This window comes from Peromyscus leucopus, chromosome 6 (genome assembly GCF_004664715.2).
Source record: "Peromyscus leucopus breed LL Stock chromosome 6, UCI_PerLeu_2.1, whole genome shotgun sequence".
In the NCBI taxonomy this organism is placed as follows: Eukaryota; Metazoa; Chordata; class Mammalia; order Rodentia; family Cricetidae; genus Peromyscus; species Peromyscus leucopus.
The window spans coordinates 124,181,052-124,204,879 of record NC_051068.1 but is presented as its reverse complement, the minus strand read 5'-3'; the positions used below and the strand labels follow the sequence as shown (position 1 = coordinate 124,204,879).

Here is a 23,828-nt window from a genome sequence, read left to right as displayed (position 1 = left end):
GGGGCACTGTATCTTACGGGGAAGCAAAGAAAATTTTAAGCCTATGGGGTAGTCCGTGAGGCTGTATTGTTTGAACCAGTTGCCTTGAAACCGCTCTGGATGTTGGATCATCTGGGCCATGGTGTCATCGGAGACCTTTCAGGGGGTCTTGGCTGGTCAAACCTGATGTATCTTAATCTGGAACAAATCCACAGCCTCTGGCTTTCTGTGGAAACAAAAGCAGAACCTCTTTTCCAAAGCAACATATCCTTAAATCCAAATTTTGAAGTCAAGGTACCTTTAAAATATACATTTTGGCATAACTCCACAGCTTTTGCAATCAAATATTTTTCTTCAGTTACGAATATCAAAGACAACATAATCCAGATTCTCTGTGTGGTTAGCCATCGTTACGTGGCTTATTTTTTATATTACCTTGAGCCTTGAGCCTATTGCTTTAAACTGCACCATTCTAAGACTGAAACGGCGCTGTGGCTGCTGGCTCCGCCCACTTCAGCTTCCCAACATGGCAGTGGTACGTTTTCCGCCAGCTCTGGGAGTCATCAAGTCTCAGAAATAGTGGGTCTAAGCTTTTATCAAAGCAGCGTGTAGCCCAGAAACCTTTTTTTTGTTTTTTGTTTTTTGTTTTTGTTTTTTTTAAATAATAGTAAAGACTAAATCTACCACACAGCTTAATGTGCCGCTGGCAGACGCCTCATTTCCGCCATACTGCTGGTCAAACGCACACCAGGAACCCGCCAGTGTTCAAACCCGCCTTTTGTGGCGTCTAGCTGCTGTATGAGACAAGAAGCAGGAACCTGGTTTTGGCTCTGTTTAGAATTGGTTATTAAATATTCTCAGGTTTAAGGTGGAAACTCGAGCCGTTGGGCGCCATTTGTTGCTGGAGGGCTTCTCTCCAGGTTCCCCAAGCCCCACAGTCCCACAATCCACTTATAAAATAATCACTCAGATGCTTATATCACTTATAAACTGTATGGCCGTGGCAGGCTTCTTGTTAATTGTTTTTTTTTTATCTTAAATTAACCCATTTCTATAAATCTATACCTTGCCACGTGGCTGATGGCTTCCCAGCGTCTTCACATGCTGCTTGTCCTGGCGGTGGCTGCAGTGTCTCTCCCTCAGCCTTCCACTTCCCAGAATTCTCCTCTCTCCTTGTCCCACCTACTTCCTGCCTGGCCACCTACTTCCTGCCTGGTCACTGGCCATCAGTGTTTTATTTATATAGAATGATATCCACAGCAGCTCACAGCCCCTAGGATGAGGTTCTACACTCCATGACTTGTCTATGTTCCTCCTGCGCCTGGAAACATTGGCGCTGTTTCCTTCTGCTCCTGGAGATCCTTGACAGACAACTGAGCATTCCCCTCTGCACATCCTGTCTGAGCACTGCCCCACGGCTGTGTGTGCGTCTGTGACCCTTCTATATCCCCCGCTGTTGCTCAGCTGTTACCCCGCACACTGGGCGGCAGTCCTCTGGAGTAGTACTACTATCTGACTCCTCTGTGCATCTCCAGGGGGCTGGAGTGAGACAGAGTATTTTGAAAACAGTGAGCTGAGGTGGCGGGAGGTCTCAGCTGACGAACCAACCTGGTCAAACCTTGGCTTGTCACTTTCTAGTCTCATGACTTTGGAGAAATGGCCGCACAACCCTCCTTCTCCTCTCCTGTCGGTGAAATGGAGATGTTGCTCTCACTTACCTCGCTGTGAGGATTAAATAAGCTGCCGTCTGCTGCAAGCACAGGGCCTGACAGCAGGCAGAGGTACGCATTAACTATTATTTTTATTACAAGCTCAATAAGCATTTGAAGAATGACTATGCCTCCCTTTCTGCAACACAGGCAGTCCCCTGTGAAAAATGTGCCTGTAGATTGATCCATCTGTGTACCCAGAAGAGTGATGGGCACTTTATGTAATTAGTGTATTTTGTCTATGCAGCCACCCTGCTAGAACAGTTTGACTATCCACCTGCTGCAAATGAGAAAATTGAGAATAGCCATCAATGGCTTCTCTTAGTTGTGTGACAGTTAAGTGTCAGAGACTGGGACATTCCTGGTCTGTGCTATTCCAAGATTGAAGCAGCCACGAGAAGCCTTACAGTCTAGCATGAGTGCAGCCCTGAAATCCCAGAAGTAAGGAGGCTGTGGCAGGGGGATCATGGAGTCAAGGCCAGCCTGGACTACATAGGGAGGTTTTGTCTTAAAACAACAACAAGAAGAAGACAAAAACAAAAAACATAAGCATCAAAAAAGAGGCTGTCTTAGTTAGGGTTTCTATTGCTGTGAAGAGACACCATGACCGCAGTAACTCTTATAAGGATAATGTTTAATTGAGGTGACTTGCTTACAGTTCAGAGTTTTAGTCCATTGTCATGGGAGGGAGCATGGCAATGTGCAGGTAGACATGGTGCTGGCTACATCTTGATCAAAAGGCAACCGGAAGAGAACTGTGACACTGGGCACTACCTTGAGCATAGGAAACTTCCAAGCCCACACCCACAAGGACACACTTCCTCCAATAAAGCCATACCTCCTAATAGTGACACTCTCTATGATCTTATGAGGCCCTCCCTCTGCCTACAAGTCATGAGGCAAGGCTGCTAATGGAGGGATCCGGGCTGCGGTGTGAAGGACCAGGAGGCTGAGGGCTTCTCCAGACTCGGTCAGTGACTGGAAATACTGCCAGTTCCAAGAATAATCTCCCATCTTGTTCCAGGGGTCCTTATGCTGTGGCATTGTAGCCAAATTGTCAAGAAGGATCTGGGGTGGTAGGCAAAGATGCTTTCTTCTACATCTTCTCAAAAGATACAGAAGTCATTGGGAAGGGAACAGACATTAAAAAGCCTGGCTGCACTGAGAGCTGACAAGAATGTACAGCAACTCAAACTCTCATTCACTGTTCAAAGGGGTTTATATCCCTTTGAACAACCACTCATCAATGCCTTCTAGATTAACCATGTGTCTATCTATTCTGTGGCCCAAGAATTGCATTTTTTGGGAGTCACACCAAAAAAATGCAAACACAAACCCACAAAAGGACCTATGCAAGAATATTCTTAATAGCTTTATTCATAACAAACAGGCAACAGTCCAAAGGTACACTAAGAGGAAACAGATTTTAAAACTGTGCTGTATTTACATAATAATTACAAGGAATAAAGAAGAGAAAGCTCTTAATATATTCAGCATGAATAGACCATGAAATATGACCCTAGCCAAAAAAGTCAGATGAAAATGTAGGCATGCTGTGGCATCATCTATATTGCTATAGAGCAGGGGAGTCTAATCTCTATTTACAAAAATCAAAACAGGGTTTCTTTGCATGTTTGTGGGGTGGTGGGCAATATGGTTGCTGGGCAGCATCATGGTGATGTCTAGGGTGATGGACATGGTCTGTACTTTGACAATGATTCTGTCAGTACTCACCCAATCATACAATGAATGTCTACATATCTCTTATGTATATATACCTCTTTTTGTATATATGTGTGTGTGCTATGTACATGTGTGTGGAGGTGGAGATGCATGTGTGCATGCAAGTGCTCATGTATGGACACCTGAGGTTGGCTTTGGTGTCTTTCTTCATCACTCTCAGACTTATATATTCAGGCAGAGTTTCTCATGGGGCCTGAAGCTCACCGTTTAAGCTAGCTTGGTTAGCCAGCCTGCTCTGGAGATTCCCCATCCCTGCCTCCCTTGCATTTGGGATTAGAGGTGGGTACTAAGATCTGAACTCTGGTCCTCAAGCTTGTAGGATGGGCACTTGATCCACAGATCCATCACCCCAGTATGTATAGATCTTGAAAGATAAAAATAGCATAGGTACATCATAAAATGAGAATTGCCTTCAGTTATGTTATCTACAGGTTACATGTTAAATAAATTCTCTCAAATTAGTCCAAGTTAGAGGTCAGTACAAGAACCTGCATGTGGGAACTTTTATCAAATTCCTATTAATTTGTTTTTAACAAATGTTCTTTAACAACTGCCTATAAAGCTAAACAGTCACTTTGCTATCTGGTGATAGGGCATTGAGTCTGACTTTTTGTTCATTCGTTTGCAACACAGAGACAGTTAAAATTTCCCTCAGGTGGCTGTTTTGGGGTCTTGTGATGGTTAATCTGCACTATCAACCTTTAGAACCAACAATCCATCACCATGTGCTGTGATAAAATGTCCCCCATAGACTCATTTATTTAAACACTGGATTGCTGGCTTCTGACTGTTTGAGAAGGTCATGAACCTTTAGTAGGAGGAGCTTCACTAGAGGAAGTGGGTCACTAGGGGTTTCTTAGTCTGGCCCACTTCCTGTTTCCTCTCTGCTTCCTGGTTCTATGACTGTAATAGTGCCAGCTTCCTGCTCCCCCAGCCATGTCCCCCAGCAGCAATGCACGGTATCCTCCAGGAAAGGAAATGCTTCCTTCCTTAAACTGCTTGTTGGGTATTTGGTAACAGCAAAGAGAAGGGAACTAGTACAGCTTTGGAACACACCTCTGGGAGTGTCTGCAAGATATTTGCAAGTTTAACTAAAGAGTGAAGAAGAACAATCCCGAATGTGGGACACACTAGTCCATGGAGCTGGAATCCTGGTTGAATAAACAGCAGGAGTGGGCTGAGCAGTGATCATTGGTCTGCTTCCTGGCTGTGGATATAATGCCAACAGCTTCCTGCTTCTTGCAGCATGCCTTTCCTGCTGTGATGAACCGCATGCATCCTCTGAACTGTGAGCTGAAATAACCCCTCCCCTTCTTAAGTTATTTCTGTGGGGTGTTTTAATCACAGCAGTTAAAAAAATAATAGGAGCCTAAATGAGTTAATATATACAAAGTTCTCAGAATAATACTGGTACAAAGTAAGGGACAGATAAATGTCAGTGATTAATATTACCATTCTCAGTTTTGTGGTAGGCTTGGTAGATATAATAGCAATGAAACATTGTCCCAGTTCTAAAAAAATTTATAGTTTGGAAGGGAGTCTCAGTGATAACTACAAAAATAAATATGATTAAATATGTTTGGTATGATAATAGAATTTGAAAAGTATTTTGAGAATATAAATGACTAACTGCTTTAGCACGGAGAATCTATCCAATTGAAAATAATCAGCCACCTAAATCACAGGGTTGTGGTTGATACACATGAGTCCTTTTCTTGCCACATGAAATTTGAAGCTCTCAGAGCTCAGATTTGGGATTCTTCTCTATGCTGGCTCATTCCCAGTTGATCACATACATTCACATTCACAGTGCCCAGCTCTTGCACCTTAGCCCAACAGAGCTCATGAACTGTAAGTGCATAGTATCTCACATAGACGACATCTAAATCCACACTCCCCATCTCTGCCCCTCTCACACCAGCTTCAAGCCCCAGCATGTGTTGCTCCTGTCCTTTTCAAAAGGCTTGTACTGGGGCTGGGGAGATGGCTCAGTGGGTAAAGTACGTGTTGTGCATCTGTAAGAACCTGACCTAGAATCTGCAGCACCCATGTGGAAGCCAAGTGTGCCTGCGGTCCCCATGTCCCTACAAACAGGGGAAGTGGAGACAAGAAGCGCTCATGTCAGTCATGGCCAGCAGAGACCCTGCTGCAAACAAGGTAGAACGTGAGGATCAACACCCAGGACTGCCCTCTGACCTCCATATGAGTGCTGTGGCTCGAAAGTTCTCTCTCTCTCTCTCTTCTCTCTCTCTCTCTCTCTCTCACACACACACACACACACACACACACACACACACACAGTTAAAGTACAGCTGAGTAAGATGCCATGTTCTCAGAGCTAGTAAGTGCTAAGAGCCAGAGTCAGAGTTCTGACAACCCAGAAGAAAGTTGGTAAAGTTTACAGCACAGATGAATGAATGTCAACCATGCTCTAGGACTTCCTACTGTTATTGAAAACTTTTCTTGCACCTTGCAGAAATGTCTTCCTTTTTTCTGAGACCATAAAACAAAGAGCAGTCCTAACTCCAATTCAACTCATGTTACATTAACGTATGTTTTTCATCTGTCTTAGAAATGTATGATGAGCTGGAGAAGATGCCTCAGTCAGCCAAGGATTTGACTCTCAAGTGTGAGGGCCTGAGTTTAGATCCCAGAACAGCAAGGCATACCTGGATCCCAGTGACAGCAAGATTGGAGGTCAAGACAGTTGGATCCTTGGACATTCCCAGGACCAGCTAGCCTGGCCTGCATGGAAAAATTCCAGGCCAATGAAAGATGCCATCTCAAAGAAAAGGTGCAATTATCAGAGACTCAGCATTCAAGGTTGTCCTCTGACCTCTGTTTGTGTGCTGTACACACTCACACCACATATGAACATACACGCATGTACACACACACACACAGAGAGAGAGAGAGAGAGAGAGAGAGAGAGAGAGAGAGAGAACCTTTTTCTGAACAAGAAATCACTTAGGAACCACAGTCGACCTCATGGGCAGTCTGCCGTGTGTTCGTCCCCTCCTTGGCAGTTCTCTGCCCTCCTGCTCTTTAAGTTCCAGTGCAAGGCCAATACTCCCTCCAAACTTCAGATCCTGCCTACTCTCTCTCCACCCAGGATATGCCTTCTTTCATAAATTCTCAGCTTATTTTTATCACATAAACTACATTGTGCAACACTCAATATCTTTTCCATTCTCCTTTTTTCAAAAATAGGAACCAATTTGATTGGATGTGATAGCAGGAGAGGCAGAAATGTGGCAAAATTTTAAGTGGTGAGAAATCTGTCTCAGCTACCTGGGTTTTGAGAGGCAAATTGTGACTCTCCTTCTCACTCTGTATTGAACTGCCAAAGCTAGGTGAACCAAAAGTCTTCATTGACTTCTCTACCTGTCTGCTTGCCTCCAAGTAAATCTAGTATTCATTAATTTGTGTATTTTATGTTTGTTCTGGCTATTCAGATTAGTAACTGAAAGGTTTATATAAAGGTACATAAGTACAGATGGATATCCTTGAAATTGCAAACTTCTTGGGTATTTTCTTTTAAGACAGGGTGTAGGCAGAGTTTCTCAGTGTCCTGAAAGCCACTCCCAAAATAACCACACAGAGGCTTGATATTAATTATAAATGATTGGCTGATAGCTCAGGCTCATTAACTAGCTCTTTCAACTTAAAATTAACCCATTACCATTAATCTATGTGCTGCCCTGAGGCCGGTGATCTTTACCTCTCCTGCCTGTACTGCTTCTTCCCAGCTTCCTCTGTGTCTGGCTATACATCCTGTCTAGCTACCAGATAGTCAGATTTTTATTAAACCAGTCTGAGTGGCAATCTTCACAGTGTACGAAAGGATTGTTCTGCAGTAACAGAGTCTCACTATGTAGTCCTTACTTGACTTGATAGATAAACTACTCTGGCCTCAGACTCAGAGATCCACTTGACTGAGCATCCCAAGTGCTGGGATTAAAGGTGTACCCCTCAGATCTTAATGTAGCAGGGAGGCAAAGCTGAGAAACAAACCTGTACATTGATTGTCCCCTATTCTGTAGCGCTTACCTGGATATAGACTGCAAGTTCCTGAGAATAGCAGACACAGGCCCTACCCATGACTGCGAACACAGTAGGTGCTTAACAAAGTACATACTTGATAAACATATGTTGAATCTGTCCATCTCTTCAATAGTCTGTTCATTAAGTTTTCTAGACACACACACACACACACACACACACACACACACACACACACAAAGTTCTGACCCCTTAGATGAGAAATGTGCTTGATTCACCTCTGTGTTTCCTAATAGATCAGGTCACAGGTGATCATTAAACAATCATCAAGTTGAGTTAACTGCCATTCCTTATCTTTTGTGCCCTCCTCTGGCCCTACCTTGTCCATTTGCCTCCCAAGCCAGAATCCCTCCAAGAGTTTCATCATCCTAATCAAATATTGGAAAGCCAGATACCTTGAAGTCCTTCAAATCAAGCTCAAAATTAAAATTTTAAATGTACTCTACTCATTTTGTAAGTAATTTTGTGACCAGCTAACTGCAATTCCAGGAGGAGGGCAAAAACAGAAGCTTAATGAGTCTGGTCATACACACCATGTAACAGATGTCCAACGTGCCGCCATGAGCTTAAGTCATAAATGTGATGTCTCTGTTTGGCAGGGCAAAATATATGAGAAGTGTTTTATCGGGCACTGGGCAACTTGCTAGATAGAGGGAGAACAGTCTGAGGAAGGCAGGAGCTTCGTCTAGCTGCATCTCCAAAGCAGCGTTGGAGAGGCACAGATAACCTGCTTGCAGTGATTCATCAAGTTGGTCCTTTGTTTCATTAATTTGAGTGTCAAGTGCAGCCATACAACAAAGAATTGCCGAGACCCGCTAAGACTCTCCTCCAGCTGCTGCTTTTCCTGCCCAGACAACGGGCACTATTCACGCCCTCAGCAAACTGAATGAACAGTTAACTGCATGGCTGGCATGCTGCACAGCACTTGGAGTTTTTGTGTTTTTCTTGAAAGGCTCCGTAGCATGTGTTTCTGTCTCCTGAATGTTCATTACTGAACCAATCATTTTAACTTTGTTAATAGAGTTTGGAAGTAGGCCTCTCAGGTTAAAAATAGTCCCTGTTGTATCATCTGTCCAGCGGTAGATTAGGGAAGATTAAAAAAGGGTTGCAATGTCTCTGCTGGCCCCGCAAAAGCTCTCACTGTGCCCATGGTCCAGGTGGCCTGCTGATCATCCCTGTCTTAATGTGATCTTTAGCCCCATACTGTTACAGATCCAATGTGAAGAGAGACACTGAGACCACTGTGTTCACGGAACAATTTCACAAGAAATATGTTTTCAGCTAAATTGGATGCTTAGCACATACTCTAATTGGATGCAGGGATGGGAATGCCTTAGAACAGGCCACCGATATGAACTCGACACTGCAGGGTTTTCATTTTAATCCAAGTTCCGAATGTGAAATTGTGTACATCAGTGCATTACACAACACAGGCGAAACATCAGGTTCTTAGGATGCAAGATCTTTTCATCTCCAACAGCTAGCACTTCTTCACTGAAATTAGGAAGACTCTGTATCCTGGTTAACCACATGGATGGGCTGCGCTGGCTGCTTCAAAAACTTTAAAATCATTTAAATGAGCACTGGGGACCTCAAAGGTTGAGTGGAAACATAAATTGTGTTCTTGGAAGCAAATGATGAATGAAGTCATTTACATGAAAGAGTGCAGTCCAAAGGAAACGTGAGACTAACGATTTGTCAAAACAAAATTAAGGAGGAAAAGGACATTTGAAAACAACTAGAAATTGCAGTGACATGATTTTTCAGGAAAACAATTCCATGATAACATTTACCAAACTGTAAACAGAAAATGCAAATAAATATAAATCTATTGACGCTTGGGAAGTTAACTTGTTTTTATTAAAATCACAAAACTGAAAATTTGGTTAGTAAATTTTCAGATGGCCACCGTGTTCAGGATCAAATTGGGTTCTGAGTCCTTTTAGCTTGACGGCTCCATAAAAAGATAACAAACCTCCGAACCAAGAAATGGGTACACCCTTGCGGTTAACTGTCTCGCCCCAGAAATTCCACTTCACTGAAAAGATGGTTTGGGGGCTGGGAGGGGGGACTGCAGAGGACTCTAGGACCCAGCAGGCGGCGGCAGGCGGCGGTGTGTGGATCGCTGAGAGACTCGGAGGGTCCGGCTCAGTTTTAATTCTCCTCTAATCTCTGCAACAGCAGCGCTTCCTGGGTCCCGCGGCTTCTGCTCCAGCTCAGCCGCCCGCCCGCCAGCCGCCAGGCGAGCATCCGAGCCGCCTCCGCCCCATCACCCACCATGGACAGCCTCCAAGAAAAAGTGGCTCCGGACGCGCTTGCCTGAGAATTCCGCACAAAAGAGGCGCTCAAAATGAAGACCCTGATGGTGAGTCTGTTGTTCCAACTCCGCCAGGCAGAGGCAAGGACCCCCGGGGCTCTGTGTCCGGGGAATGCCCATAGAAGCCTTCCCGGGTGCCCAGCCCTGTAGCAAGAGGTCACCTGTCATGGGTGACAACTTTCCACCTGGCTTGGAACCCGGGATGAGCACTGGAGATGCCTGAGCTCCTGGATCTTTATGGAGTGATCTAAGGGGCGACTGGAGAGCAGAAGAGCAGGCTGACCTCTCCGGAAAGGAGGGTGCCCCGCTGCGACTGCTGGGCACAAACTCAGAGGGGCGAGGGGCGGGGAGGAGGGACCATCATCGACTTTCTTGGTTTCCTTGTCGGATTTCAAACTTAGCGGGGATCGCTGCGGGAAGCCCCAGGGACCCAGAAGAGATGGTGTGCAGAGGGTTGGGATCCCAGCAGCTTAGGTAGGGACCAGACCTTCCTCCCCAAAATGCCCTCAGTGGGCGCGCTCACCCTCACCGCGGGTCACTGCGCGCCACCTGCCCTCCACTGTGAGAGGCGGGCTGTGAGCAGCGACACAGGGACATCCCTGGCAGGTGTGCTGGACCATGTCACCTCTGCTCCCTGGCTGCGGGAGTCTCGGCTGCCCGGGACCTGCGCGTGGTGTCAATAGGAGCGGCTAGCTTCCCGGCTGCACGCTCAGTCGCTGTCTTTCTCCCTCTCTCTCTCTCTCTCTCGCCCGCCCGCCCGCCCGCCCGCAGCACCATGGTCTGGCAGTGTGTTTAGTGCTCACTACCATGTGCACCAGCTTGTTGCTCGTGTACAGCAGCCTCGGCAGCCAGAAGGAGCGGCCCCCGCAGCAGCAGCAACAGCAGCAGCAGCAGCAACAGCAGTCGATTGCTGGCAGCGGGCAGCCAGTGGAGAGCAGTCCCCAGCCACGTAGAACCGCCCCCGCCGGACACCAGCAGTTGGATGGATACCTCGGCGTAACCGACCACAAGGTGACAGCTTGTGCGCCATCCTGCCCACCGCAGCTCGGCCTGGGCACCCTGTACACCTGACCCTTCGTTCCTCTTTCCTGGGGCGGTGAGGCACGGGAGAAGGTGTTAGTTCGGAGGCTGGAAGGTAGTGTGCACTAGTTGGGGCAGGGAGGGCTGTGTGCTAGCTATGAATTGCTATTCCGAGAAGGATGCAAAGTTCATCAGGGAATAGGAACGAGGTGAGTGGACCCCAAACACCAATGATCCTGGACTAGAATCCGGAGTCCTGGTAAAAGCAACTGCAGATGGATGTCCAGTTGCTGGAGCCTAGGGTTTTCCAGGCAAGCCCTGCGCGGGTGAGAGGAATCCGGAATGGTGCAGGGACCAGCCCCATGGTTCTTCCTACACCGACAGAGGGGAGAAGAAAGAGCCCCCACAGCTCAGTCCGCAGATTCCCCTCTGATCTCTGCTGGGCACTGCTCTGGGCTGAAAGGCCCCAGCCCCTGGGGAGCCCAGTTCTGCTAGGCACAGAGGGCTGCAGGCATACTCCGCTCCCACTGGCTTGAAAGCCTGTTTTCCTTTGCCTTCCGGGAAGCTACTGCATGGCTTGGCTAATAATTAATAAGCTGGGGTTTTTCCCCTTTAAATTTGAGCCTCCTTTCCTTAGACTAATAAATCTCTGGTTTCAGTGCAGGAAGCCTCTGGGAGAAACCAATCAAGTTTCCTGATTCCAAAAATATTTTAATACAGTTTAAATGTATCTGTGATTATTTGAAATTGCTAGTGTGTTTTTATTTAAAAAAAAAAAAAAACACTTCCATTCCATGCCTATAAGCCTAGAAGATGGCCTGAAATCTCTCAACTCTTTTTACTTTGTATTTTACTGCACTTTATGATCGTGAACCAAAGTAGTATTTGCATATGTTCCCTCTGTGTGAGAAGATTGCTCTTGTCACACATGAGTAAGTCAGACTTTAAGTGACAATCAAAACATTGCCACTCACCTGTGCTATGTAGAATGCCACAGAGGAGAAGAACCCAAAGGGATGCCATGCAAGACTCTGCTTGCCTGCCCCGAATGCCCGGGGAAAACAAGGCTATCCTGGGATCTGTGTAGCAAGATACACTGATAGACAACATTGTGCTGGTTACAAACCGTGCTCTGGGGTGCACCAAGGAGGGAGCTCACATCCTCTGGAAGAAGCAAGGAATATTTCTTTGAAAATATGAAAGTTGTACTAGAGAGACTGGAGAGAGATGAACAGGAAGAGGCTGAGGAAGAGGCCGTTTGGGGTGGGCTTACAACTCCAGAGCAGAGGCTTAGCAATTACAGCTTCGGTTTGCCTTGGTTGTTGATTGATTACATGCTCGGTCTGCGTGTGCACGCTGCTGATAAGGGCTGTAGTGTGGGGATGTCTAGCCCCGACTTCTGGCTGGGGATGGATGTGGCATTCGGGGGGTGGGGGGGTCATTGGCATGTGACAAACCAAGTGTGGTGGTGGATTTTCACCTTTGTTGTTTAGTGGGAGCCTATCTCAAATTTTGGAAATGTTCCTGATCAGGAAATGTCTGAGCAACACCCTGCAAGCTCTGGGGACATGGGAAGGTATTCCAGATAATCCGTTCCTTCTGTAACCCAGTGTCAACTGCCCCAGTTAGGAGGACTACCAGTTTAATAGTCATCTTCGGAAACTGCTCCTGTAAACAGGTGTGCGAATGAGAGTTTCAGTGTGCGGAGCCTTGTGTGACTAGGCGAACAACAGCCTTTGCACGCTTTAAGAAATGCTGCATGTGAGTGGGCATTCTTGGCAGAAGGCGGTCTTCTCTATCTCAGTTACCAATATCTACGCAATTCACCCTAGAAAACCATTGTCTCCCAGGGCATGGTGGTATGTACACATCAGTGAACCCGACACTGCAGGCCGAGGCAGGAGAGTGACAAGTATGAAGTCAGGCTGAGTTACTACATAGGGTATTTTGTGTCAAAAATTCAGAAGAGGCAGGAGAGGGGGGAAGGAAAAGAGAAGGGAGGGAGGGAGGGGGGAAGGAGGGAGAGAGGGAGGGAGGGAGGGAGGGTAAAAGCAAAGAAACCCATCTCACAAGTCCCACTCCAAGGTTGCACCAGAGCACCCATGACACCAAGCAAAGCAAGAAGTGCAAACCCAGGCCCTGTGCACCAGGGGGTCACGTCCTGAACACCAGGGGTCACGTCCTGTGCACCAGGGGGTCGTGTCCTGTGCACCAGGGGTCACGTCCTGAACACCAGGGGGTCGTGTCCTGTGCACCAGGGGGTCATGTCCTGTGCACCAGGGGGTCACGTCCTGAACACCAGGGGGTCGCGTCCTGAACACCAGGGGGTCGTGTCCTGTACACCAGGGGGTCACGTCCTGAACACCAGGGGGTCACGTCCTGTGCACCAGGGGGTCGTGTCCTGTGCACCAGGGGGTCGTGTCCTGTGCACCAGGGGTCGTGTCTGTGCACAGGGGGTCGTGTCCTGAGCACCAGGGGGTCGTGTCCTGTGCACCAGGGGGTCGCGTCCTGTGCACCAGGGGGTCACGTCCTGTGCACCAGGGGGTCGTGTCCTGTGCACCAGGGGGTCGTGTCCTGTGCACCAGGGGGTCGTGTCCTGTGCACCAGGGGTGTGTCTGTGCACCAGGGGTCGTGTCTGTGCACCAGGGGGTGTCTGTGCCGGGGTGTGCTGACACCAGGGGGTCGTGTCCCTTTGTCCCAAGAAGCTAAAGCAAACCTGCTCAAACGGCCTTTGGTGACCCTCTTTACTGCTCCTGTGGCTCCAGCCAGCAGGTGGACAGAGCTCCCACTGCCAGTGGCCATCTGAGGTGCACGTTCCTATAAACACCCAGAAGCTGCTGGTGCATTCAGTTTGGCTTGAGATCTTCCACAGTCTCCCTCAGGCAGGGCTTCCTGTCCTCACCACACTGCCACATGACACTTTTTTTTCCTTCTTCACTCTCTCTCATCAGTCCTCAGAAAAATTAGATGCACTGAGGGGACGACCACAAAGCATATGCTCCTGCATATTGAATCAGAATTCCAGCAGACACTAGATTTGCTATTGATTCATAGAGCCTTGAGAGAGTTGCAGGTACTATGTAGGTAACCATTCACATCTCACAGCTCGAGGTCCCAAAGACTGATAAATGTGTAGTGTTTATGTTCAGTTACATGATGGAATTAACATTATAACTTCAAGATTAACATCAACAGGTGGCCCTAATCCCTAGCACCTGAATTTTACAAATCTGTCTACATTGGTAGTCTTGTCTCCTATGACTGTGGACTAAATTACTATTGAGATTGAATCATTGTGTGCTTTTGTTAAGTGATAGGCTAAGTCAAGCCGGTGCATGTTAAGATTAAAATATCCTTTTGCCTGGCCATAGGCCCCTCTCGCTCTCCTCCTTTGTTCACAGACAAAATCTTAGGAATTGTAATCCTGGCATGACTATACGCACAGAAGGCCACTCAGTTGCTCATGGTCATGAAGAAAGTTGCTTCTCTGTTGAGTAGTCACCCTCTTTCCCAGTCTCTCTTCCCCCCAACTCATTTCACTGGGTGACACAGCAGCCCCTGCATCTGTAGTTAGAAATTACTCTCTGGGTTGTCAGTTCTGAAAGCCATTGATGGCTAACACAACTGGCCAGGGACAAGAGGAGAAACCAATTTTCATATCCGTGGGAAACTCCCTTATTTAGTATCGTAGCATAATGTAACCAAACAAAACATAGATGCATAAACACACACACACACACACACACACACACACACACACACACACACACATATACACACATGTGCACGCTCTCTCTTGCACTCTTGTGCTCTCTCTTTCTCTTGTGTGCTCTCTCTCTCTCTCTCTCTCTCTCTCTCTCTCTCTCTCTCTCTCTCTCTCTGTCCACATTCAATCAAGCCGCTGTCAGAGGAAAACTCAAGTCTTCCAACACCAAGAACGGAGACAGAGAACTCAATTCTGTTTCTAGTCCAGATCTTACTGGATAGATAAAGTCATTTCCCATCTGGTAGTCCTTCTGAATCACACCTGAGCTGATTGCCATTCCCAGGGCCCAGGCTCTTATCACAGAAGACCCACCTGTCAGCTGCCCTGCCCTTTTCTGCAAAGGCTAAGAAAAGGACAGTGAGTGGCAGCGAGAGCTGAGGCCCTCAAGCTGTCTCTGCACTTCACAAGCAGCCTTAGGGACGGGGCTGCCACATGCCAACCACATGATTGGACCTTGTGTGTTCCTTCCTCAGGCCCTGGGTCATTTGATACTTTTTGGTGATTGTGCTGTTACTATTCATATGCAGATGTCCCCTGGAAATATGGACAAGTCAATTCAGCAACTAAAAAGTAATCCAGAGAAAAAGTTGTCTTATAACTCATTTCAAAGTTGTGCATGAAGGATCCCTCTTTAGAAAGACTATAAATTCTTAGCAATAAGTTGACACCATTTATTAAGCTCTATTTGATGACATTTGAGTAATCCAATCAGTGATAAAGCATTTCAGTGTCCAGAAAATTCAGAGTGAGCTAATTTTCAGTGTTCAGGTATTAGCACACTCAGTCTGCCAACACTGATGAAATTACAGAGCAAAAGGGAGTCACGAGGTCAACCAGCTTTTGTGAGTAAAGAGTTTTGACAACGGGGGCTGGTGAGCTGGCTCAGCAGGAAAAGGCACTTGCTGACATGACCTGAGTTCCATCCTCAGGACCCATTTGGTAAAAGGAGAGAGCTGACTCCCACAAGCTGCCCCTGACTTCTAGATGTGAACCACAGTGCACGCATGTGTGCGTGTACACACACACACACACACACACACACACACACACACACACACACTAATAAAAATAGAAAGTTTTTAATTTAAAAGTTCTAACAATATGACTACAGGAGAAATTTTTGTCTGACAATAATTAAAATACTAACCCCTACATTGCTGTGACAGGTAGCAATTTTTCCTTGGAGGTAATGCCAGTATCCCTCCAACTTCCTGTCCTTGGTGAGGGACTTCAGCCTGCTCCTTTTGAAGTTTCTTCCTTCAGGACCTGCCCTCCTTCCCATGGGAAGCTCCCTGAAGTCTTTCTTGTCACACAGTCCTCAGATCATATGTCATCTTTTAATGAGGCGCATTTTGTTTTGCTTTCCTTGTGTAAAATAGGCTTAAAGCTTCCTATTAGGTCCACTCTAAGTAGAATCTAGTGTTGTGGCAATAAAGTCTTTGTACACCTTATTAACCAATGAATTCCAGGAACTGGAGGGAGCAGAGCCTGGCACTGGTGGGTGCACAATAAATATGCAATGAAAGAAATCAGAATGTGGGGCAGAGCTGAGCACCCCACTTTACATCAGTGCTTTCCCCACAGAAGACATCAAGTGTGGGCCCAAGGCCCTTGTAGGCCTTGTTTTTTTTCCTTGTCTTGCAAGGAAAAAAAAATAACAACTATAAGTATATCTGTGGAGAAGAAAAAAAAAAACAAAAAAAATTCAAACAAGAATCTTTGGGAACAAGATGTGGGAATCCACTTAACACGCTTCCTTGTGATTCTTGTACATATTCAAGTTGGGGAACTGCTGTTAGAAGTATCTTAGCATCACAATGTCCTGTAGCAGTTCATTCTGAAGGTTTGGAACTAATTGCAGGCCCTAACAAATGCTCACTGAAGGCCTACCAGTTTCAGAACTGGGCACTGAAGAATACAATCCCTACCCTCAAAGGGCCTTTGATCTCCTTGGAGAGGAAAGACAAAGGAGAGAGAGGAGTTAAGTAATAAAGCCGGGCTGAATAATTCGAGAGCAGGAGACATCCAAGGAGCACGGTCTCAGAGAAGGCAGCTCCGTGCTTTTGCTCCAACAAGAAACTGGACCAAATACTGTTATTACAGTTGAAGCATATAAAGCCTCCTCTCCAGTAGAAAGCATATAAAACCACCATTCTATTATTTAACCTCATCTATGGACTGTGGTGGGTGCAGGCTCCGACAACTAGTCAGTAAATAAAATGGGTATCAGAACTGCTGTGAAGGGGACTGATTTTTACGTTCAAGATTGTGAGACAGTCTCCTGAATGGCTTAACTTCCTTTGTAGCATGTACTTAGCATCATATCCAAGCTAAACCCCATACCTTCTGTTTGGAGAGTGTGGATACAATTTCATTGGCCAGCAGCCAGCACTTGCTGTTTGTTGTGGAACTAACACACCTGTTAGAAAGGTGCAGGTCCGTAACCCTCAGGCCAGGCAGCAGCAGGGGCAATTCCTGCCCTGAAAATATTGATATGGAGGGAGATTAAAGGGGTCAGGAGTTATCCAGTGCGTCTCCATACTATGTACTCTTCCAGAAGCTGCATAGGTCCCTAAGCGTAGAGAGACAATGAATGCTTATCTCTTAGGCAATAGTGTTACCTCTGCCCTTGAACTTGGTGCAAGGAAAGAATTCCCTTGTAAGTCAGTGCACTTAGGATCAGGCAAAATGTGGGTGCTGATGGCATTTGTGGGCTGTGTTCAGATTCTCTTCCACACAGTCCCCCGTCTCACTTAGGCCAGCATAGGACAAAAGAATGTTTTTACTGTGTGTTCCCAGATAAAAAAATCACAGGATGTGTGTCGGCAGCTTAGACAGCCCCCACACAGGCAAGCCTTCCCTGCCATGTAGGCCAGGCTAGATCAAGGCTGTACGTTTTGACTTCATAGCTAGAATGGAAATGCTCACTCTGTCCGACTCCTTGCTGGGCAGCTGGCTTTTGGAGACCAGGGTGTTTTCTTTGTGTGTACCATTATATTTTAGGTTTTAACATGATGCCTGGGGCTTCAGTAAATACTTGTCAACTAAACACGGTCTATGTAAATATTTTTAATTCCTTCTAAAATAAGCCTGTGTCGAGTGTCTGACCATTTGGAGTTATTGTAGAGGACTAGCTTCATGTCATAAATACCAATTTCTCCCACCACAACTTGTACTTCTGTAGTTAATTCATTTCTACCTTCTTGAACTAATCAGATCTCTTAAGACATACTCAGGACTTTTGAGTTACACAGGCAACTTTAAAAAATTATCAAAAGGCATTCCTGAGTAGTTGTGTGATTTGCCCAAGGTCACGGCTAGTGGCAGCTGGGGACAAAGTGTGAGCCTGATGTGCTTCATTTAATGAGGAGGTCCAGGGCCAATATCTTCTAAGCAGTGACTCACCATTATTTGGACAGAATTTATTAAAATGAAGAGCCTAGGCCTACCCAGTTATTGGGAAGAAATAAATATTTAAACATCTCATTATTCTGAAATGAATATGAGAATATGCCTCCAGATAGTTGAAAAGGGTCTTCCACCAATGACTGTGTTTGCCATGACTATTCTAAAGGGACACAGGATACAAGGCACCAACGTAATTGGAACAATCTGCAACTCAGAGTAGATTTCACTGTGAGGAGTCGCTGGGGCGAGCTGGTCGCTGAGGCGAGTTGGGGAGATGACTTGGTGTGCTGCTTGCTATACAAGCCTGAAGTTGATCTCCTAGACCCCCACAAAACCTGGGAGCGTGCATCTGTGATCCCAAATGGAGGGAGAAGGCAGGAGAATTTCCTGGAAGATCCTGGGACCAGCCAGCCTGCCATGTGTGTACAGCCACAGAGACAGAAGGGACATCCAAACAAGGTAGAAAGGGTGAGACCGATTCCTGAAAACTGATCTCTGACTCCCTGTGTGCACTGTGCTATACACATGCCCACACTCATACACACACCACACACTCACACACACATCACACACTCACACACATACCACACACTCACACACACACACACACACACCACACACTCACACACACACCACACACTCACACACATCACACACACTAACACACACACCACACACTCACACACACATCACACAATCACACACATCACACACACTAACACACACACCACACATCTCACACACACATCACACACTCACACACATCTCACACACTAATACACACACCACACACTCACACACATCTCACACACTAACATACACACCACACACTCACATACATACCACACACACACACATCACACACTCATACATACATCACACACTCACATCCATATCACACTCACATACATACCACACACTCACACACTACCACACACTCACACACACATCACATCACTCATACATAGCACACACACTCTTATATGTACCACACACTCACACACATACAAAACACTCACACACACTACACACTCATATATCACACTCACACACATATACATACACATCACACAGATATCACACACACATCACACACACACATACCACACACATCACCACACATCACACTCACCACACACACACACATCACACACTCACATCACACGCACCACACACTTACACACACATCACACACATGTACACACACATCATTCACAGACTCATACACACATCACACACTCGTACACACACAGAGAACCATGATTGATAGACTTTGCTTAAAACCCTCGGAAACTTCAGAAGCCAGGCCTCCAGCACCTGCATTTCTCTGTCAGCTCCAACAGAACATTAGGCCATTAAGCATTGAACACCCAGTGTTTTCCAGGTCAAAGTTACAAACGTTTCCACAATTATCCCCAAATCATCACAGTCAAGTCTGTCACACCGATAGTCCACTCACTGATATAAATTTCTGTCCTAGTTAGCTTCTTGTTTCTGAGATAAAACACTGACCAAAACCACGTTGGTTGGGGGGAAGGAAAGGGTTAATCTACTTAAGTGGCCCTGATCACACTGTAGTCACTGAGGGAAGTCAGGCAGGAACTCAGGCAGGCGCAGAGGAAGGACTATGGAGGAGCGGTGCTCACTAATTTACTCTCCACGACTCAGACTCACTCAGATTGCTTTCTTAGACAACCAGGACCTCCTGCCGGGGAGGCCCCGCCCACAGCAGTATGGGCCCTCCCACATCAATCATTGACGAAGAAAGGGTGTCCCACAGACACATTCACAAGCCAATCTGATGGAGGCTTTTTCTCAGTTGAGGTTCCCTTGCCTCAGATTTGTCTAGGTTTGTGTCTAGTTGACAAAAATTAACCAGCATACAAGGTAATCAAGCCAAGGGAGGTCATGTTTAATTGCATGCAGACATGCTACGGCCTGGACACTCATTTAGTGTCCATTACCTTTCCCCCAGTAGGGAAGATGGCGTCATCTAGAGACTAAGCCCACCAAGAGTTTGAAGGACAGTGTTCTGCAAAGCCCACGGCCTCCCCTAACCTCTGAGATGGAATACCTACTCGGAAGTACTCCAGGCAGCAAAGAAACCTTTTAAAAACTATGAGGGAGAAAATTAACCTTGACAGTTTTTGTAGCTCAGCATGAAAAGAAAACTTTATTATTATTATTTTCTCTCTTTGTGGCTATGGAGTTAATATGCAGTGTCTGAGAACCAGGCAGATGCTGAGAGTTCTCAGTCTGAAGTGCGGGAGTTAAACAATTATTTCTTATAAGAAGCATATTCTGAAAATTAATTGCACATATGGGACTTCTCAGCTGACTGGTACTGCATTTCTACTTACAGATTGACGTATGCTCCTTGCAAGCTCGCATTGCAGCGCCTGCCCATTGCTTAGAGGACCTAGCTCACATACTTAGGAAGACGCAACAGGATCTGCCTGAGCGTCCCCCGCCTGGCCCCCACAGCTCTCCTGGGGCCAGGCTTCACACACTCTGGGAGCACAGCTTGCTCATTCACATGTCCCTGCTGTTCCTTCAGCAGAAAATACCCTTCCAGGGGCAGGAGATGACTCAGAAGTTAAAAGCAGCCACTCTCTTGCAAAAGACTCAAGTTCAGTTCCCCGCACCCACACCAAGTGACTCACAACAGCCTGCAACTCCAGCTCCAGAGGATATGACACCCTCTTCCTGTCTCTGTGGGCAACTGCACTCAGGTACACATGACCCCATACAGACATACAGGCACATATACACAATTCAAATTAGAAACACATCTTAAAAAGAAATATTCTTCTCTTACTTTGCCAGACAGAGACCTACTTCTTCATTAAGACCCAGGCTCAGCCTCCGTCTCTAAAGTTGCCCCAGATATAACCTACATGCAAAAGAAGGAGATGTTCCTTCAGACTGCCATATCAGTCACCTCATCTCATCCACAAAGACCCAGCCCCCGCCCAGAAGAGGATAAGTACAGTCAGGCAGCACTTGACCCTGAGAATTCTGTTGTTCTGCATACATCACAGAGTGTACTTGTCAAAACTACACAGTGCCCTGGCCATATTCTCTTATGGAACCGCCATAGCATACGTACCTCGTTGTTGGTGGAAATGTCATTCCACTCACTGTGTGTGGCTATATTATCATTATACCCTAGTGAGTGCTAAGCTATTCTTTGTAGCATGTACACCTTTGGTCGCCAAGTATCTCCATTGGTTTTCATTACCTTTCCCAGCCTCATCTACCTTCTTGAATGTAATTTAGTCACATATGTATCAAAGCTCAGGAAATCCTTGTTGAGTACTAGGTAGGCAGAGTCTGACTGTGATTATACATATTATGAAGATATTTGAATAAATTTGGCTAATTAATCACACGAATGGACAAAGATGATAAGTGAGTCCAGAAAGACTTCACATACCTAGCCTTAATTTGTTAGTCTTTTGAAAATATAGACCAGTAGTAATGAACCTTCTAGAATGGTAGACCAGATGTCAAAGCAAGAGGTCATGTCCAGGCTCTCTAGTAGTGAGCTCTTGTATCTTCTAGGTTTTGGATCTCATCTTCTAGATGAGTGGTTAAACAATATGCATTCATTCCTTAGTTGGACCATACTGTGTGGGGCCCAGGAGGCAGCACATGACAATTAAAGCACAATCCCTCAACTCTGAGAAATTTACATCCAGCAGGAAAGGCAGAGAAATAGATATCAAGTAGCTGTGGAGGTTTGGATAGGAAACTGAGCATGCTTCAGCGGCTGGGTTTGTCCTGAAAGTGTTTGTGAAGCAGACACAACTTACCTCAGATGTGTGTTTCGGGTGCATCATTCTGGAATTGGGATAATGTGATGAAAGTAGTTCTTGGTTACAGGGTAGGACTGCTGCTCAAACTAGCAAACTAGCGCTGTGGTCAGAGTCAGCAACATTGGCAGTCCGAGGACAGAGATGACTCAGGTCTGTCTGTGCCAAGATTCTAAGCTTGCCACCAGAATGCTCGGTAAGAGCACAGCTTCTTCAACAGCAGAAGGTTTGTGGTTCAGTGGCTGCCGAGAGTCTCGGGATGATCCCAGATGGTAGTTCAACTTTGTCTAATTCTGAACCTCACTGTGCATCTTCATGCCACATGCCGACTTGAGCAGAACAGGAAGCAGTGATGCTCTGGTTAGGGCTGAAGCAAGCTGTTTGCAGAGACACCACGATGCATGCTGGTGACGATGGGCCTGAAACTGCCCACCTGCAGCAGAACCAGGAAGATCTGGGATAAAGATCCTCTGGGGCTCTTACCGTTCTCCAGTGGGGTAGGCAGACTTCACTCTTGTCTAGGGAGATTTTTGTCTCATAGCAAATCTTAGCAGGCGTAGGTATCACAGAGTCAAGGGCAGTTTCCCTTGCCCTCATTTCCCATTTAGCTACAGAGAAAACAATTACCATTCTTTGAAATCACCTTTGTTAACAACATCTAAGGAAAGGAAAGAGGGTTCCATTCTCGTCGCATCAGAAGGAAATTGGCCATAAAGTAACGTAAAATTTGTCAAGAGCAAGCCTGGATCTTAATTCCTCCAACAGCATCTGATTGGAACCAGAAACACATACTGTACATTTAAATGAATGGCAGGTTTATGGGACCCATATTTGGAGTGTCTCAGCAATTTGCACCTGCCAGGCTGCTGGCAGGAATATCTGCGAGGTGTCTCGAGGCACCTGAAGCTCCTACTCCACACCAAAGCTCAAAAAGCCTGTCGTTCCATTCTTCTTCACTTGTACAAGTTTTGAACAAGAAAAGTGCTAATGGTCTGCATGTGTTCTCGAACACAGAAAGGGGGCAGGGATTATGGGAACTCGTGGGAACTCCCACTCTCATGGCTCCAGCCACAGTCACACTGAGGGAAGCTTCACCCTGGCGCTGTATCTGCCACAAATCTACACTCCACGAGTCATGGCCGGGCCCAGAGCTGTGCGTAGTGTGGTGTAGGCCTATCATGGGGTGAATTTCTAGCTCTAAAATCAGAAATGATGCCGAGAAAGCGAACTTAGGGAAACGGTTCATCTTCCCATGGCTGGGAAGATGGCACCAAGGGGCTCCCAGGGAGTGGGAGCTGGGCCTGGAACTCACGACCTCTCCCACACCTCAGCAGAACTGGGAGGCAGAACCTTGAAGACAATGGGGCTGGGCTATGAGGCTCAAGGCCCACCCCAGTGGCCCAGCTCCTAAGGGAGCATACCATTCAAACACAGGAGCCTGCAGGGAGCCTTTGGCATCCAAACCATAGCAGGCAGGAAGTCTGTATGGCCTACCCTCTCAGAAAATCCTCTTCTTAAAGGACGACACTGGCAAAGTTATTATAATTAGATACAGGACCAAAATTAAGGACCGTGCGAAAGAGCACTAGCCCCTTTCCTGTTAGCTGAGAGGCTCTGCAGTCAGACGGTTAGAAAATGCTGCTCACTCTCTAGAAATGCCAATAAGGGTGTCTTGGCGTAAGCTCTGAATCATTGGTGGGGGGTCACAGTTCCTGGCCATTATTATATTTGAATATGATCTGATATCCTGTTTGATAATAGAGTATTAACAAGCTAGAGGATCAATAAGTGACCAAACCCCACAAAGTACTAAGGAGGCTCTGCTTTGGAATGAGCCGCACGGTGACTGTGGTCTACAGTGAGCCCCCAGGTCCCTGGGCAGGGAGGGGGTAGGAGGGTTTACAACCTCAGCACCGGATGGTCTGCAAGTCAAAGACCACTTGTAACTATGGAGAGGGGCTCTGTATGTTACCCAGATGCTTACCACACCCCCTAATCTTGTTCACGAC

The 23,828-nt window shown here is 46.5% G+C and overlaps 1 protein-coding gene across 1 annotated transcript in view; it reads left to right on the top strand.

Annotated features, from left to right (window-relative positions):
* Positions 1–9,598: 9,598 nt before the first annotated feature.
* Positions 9,599–23,828, top strand: part of St6galnac5 (ST6 N-acetylgalactosaminide alpha-2,6-sialyltransferase 5) — a 168,462-nt gene continuing 154,232 nt past the window's right edge. The window contains exons 1-2 of the mRNA XM_028879173.2: positions 9,599–9,858; positions 10,582–10,821. Of these exons, the coding sequence (XP_028735006.1) occupies positions 9,844–9,858; positions 10,582–10,821 (255 nt within the window). The 5' untranslated portion in view covers positions 9,599–9,843. The remainder of the gene's footprint in view (positions 9,859–10,581; positions 10,822–23,828) is intronic.